Source organism: Callorhinus ursinus, unplaced genomic scaffold (assembly GCF_003265705.2).
Source record: "Callorhinus ursinus isolate GAN/ISIS: 27379988/994484 unplaced genomic scaffold, GSC_fseal_2.0 scaffold9204, whole genome shotgun sequence".
Taxonomy (NCBI): Eukaryota; Metazoa; Chordata; class Mammalia; order Carnivora; family Otariidae; genus Callorhinus; species Callorhinus ursinus.
This window is the reverse complement of record NW_027406254.1, coordinates 1-1731: the sequence shown is the minus strand read 5'-3', so window position 1 is coordinate 1731 and position 1731 is coordinate 1. Positions and strand designations below refer to the sequence as shown.

At 44.3% G+C, this 1731-nt stretch overlaps 1 protein-coding gene across 1 annotated transcript; it reads left to right on the top strand.

Annotated features, from left to right (window-relative positions):
• Positions 1-1317: 1317 nt before the first annotated feature.
• LOC112817929 (olfactory receptor 7A17-like) lies at positions 1318-1692 on the top strand (the record flags this gene model as incomplete). Its single annotated transcript, XM_025865241.2, has 1 exon — positions 1318-1692. A coding segment is annotated over exon 1 (375 nt), but the record flags the coding sequence as incomplete, so codon positions are not given.
• Positions 1693-1731: the final 39 nt, after the last annotated feature.

Below are 1731 nucleotides of genomic sequence, written 5' to 3'. Positions count from 1 at the left end.
GACCCAGACCCATGCAGGTAACTATTCCCTTGCAGCAGCAGTTCCTGAGATACACATTTCTCAGAAGCTTCGCTCACACTGAGTATTCACATGGAAAAGTGTGTTTCATATGCAACAAGGGGTATGCTAACTAGCTTTACTTTGTAATACTTCATGACCAAAAAGTGTGTAAACGATGGAGGCATTTGTGAAACGCAGAGAAAACGCTCCCAAATCTGTTCAATGGTGAAAATACCTCCTTTACTCACAGGAAGGAACAGTGCTATAAGCTTCCTACATGTAGTGACCAATGCTGTATCCACCCTAGGAGGATGGGTACTGCTGTCCCCACTCTCTGAGTGAGGATATTCCCATTTGGAATGGATTGATTGTCTCTCCCAAGTTCCAACATTGTACATGTGTTAGATCTGATGTTCAAAACCTGGTATTCTGATTCAAAAATTTGGGACTTAAAATCATTTGGAAAAGTCTTTTTTTTATTTCATCTTTAAAAATCCCCTTCTATTGTCCTATATTGAGTACTACAGTGTGTATTTTCTGTTCTAAATTGCAGGTTTATTCCCTTTGCACATTTTTCTAGAGGGATATTCAATCAGTAAAATGTCTGACATCATAAAAAGCCCACTCTATTCTTCTTTGGATACACTGTTCTTTTTCTGCTTTGTTAATTATTCTGGGCAGCATGGGCATGTGGCAGGGGCTGGAAGGCTGCCAGAACCGGGGAAGCTTTCTGCTCATCACAGTCTCTCAGGAATCCCCTGAGTTTATTAGATCTCCTTTACCACTCGTGTCCATTTCTTTCCTGCGTTTTATGAACCTCCTTTTTGTTTTTTAAAGATTGTATTTATTTATTGGACAGAGAGAGACACAGTGAGAGAGGGAACACAAGCAGGGGTATGGGAGAGGGAGAAGCAGGCTTCCCGCCGAGCAGGGAGCCCGATGCGGGGCTCGAACCAAGGACCCTGGGCTCCTGACCTGAGTCAAAGGCAGACGCTTGACGACTGAACCACCCAGGCACCCCAATAACTGACATTTAAAGAAAAACTTTTAAAAAAGAAAAAAGTATTAAATAAATAAATGAAGCCCATATAATTCAACACTTTTATGCTTTTTTTTTTTTCTTTCCTTGTAGGCAGCACCACCACATGGAAGCAGACAATGACACAGGAATTTCAGTTTATTCTTTTGGGATTATCAGAGGAACCAGAATTACAGCCCATCATATTTGGGCTTTTCCTCTGCCTGTACCTAATCACTGTGCTGGGGAACCTGCTCATCATCCTGGCCGTCAGCTCAGACTCCCATCTCCACACCCCCATGTACTTTTTCCTCGCCACCCTGTCCTTTGCAGACATCTGCTTCACCTCCACCACCATCCCCAAGATGCTGTGGAACATCCAGACTCAGAGCCAAGTCATCACCTATGCTGGCTGCCTCACACAGATGTACTTTTTCATACTCTTTGGTGGTTGGGACGACTTTCTCCTGACTGTGATGGCCTATGACCGCTTCGTGGCCATCTGTCACCCCCTGCACTACATGGTCACCATGAACCCTCGGCTCTGTGGACTGCTGGTTCTGGTGTCCTGGGTCATCAGTGTTCTCAATTCCTTGTTACAGAGTTTAACGTTGTTGCGGCTGTCCTTCCGTGCAAATGTGGAAATCCCCCATTTTTTCTGTGAATTCAATCAAGTAGTTGGGCAGGCCTGTTCCGACACCTTCCTTAATGAT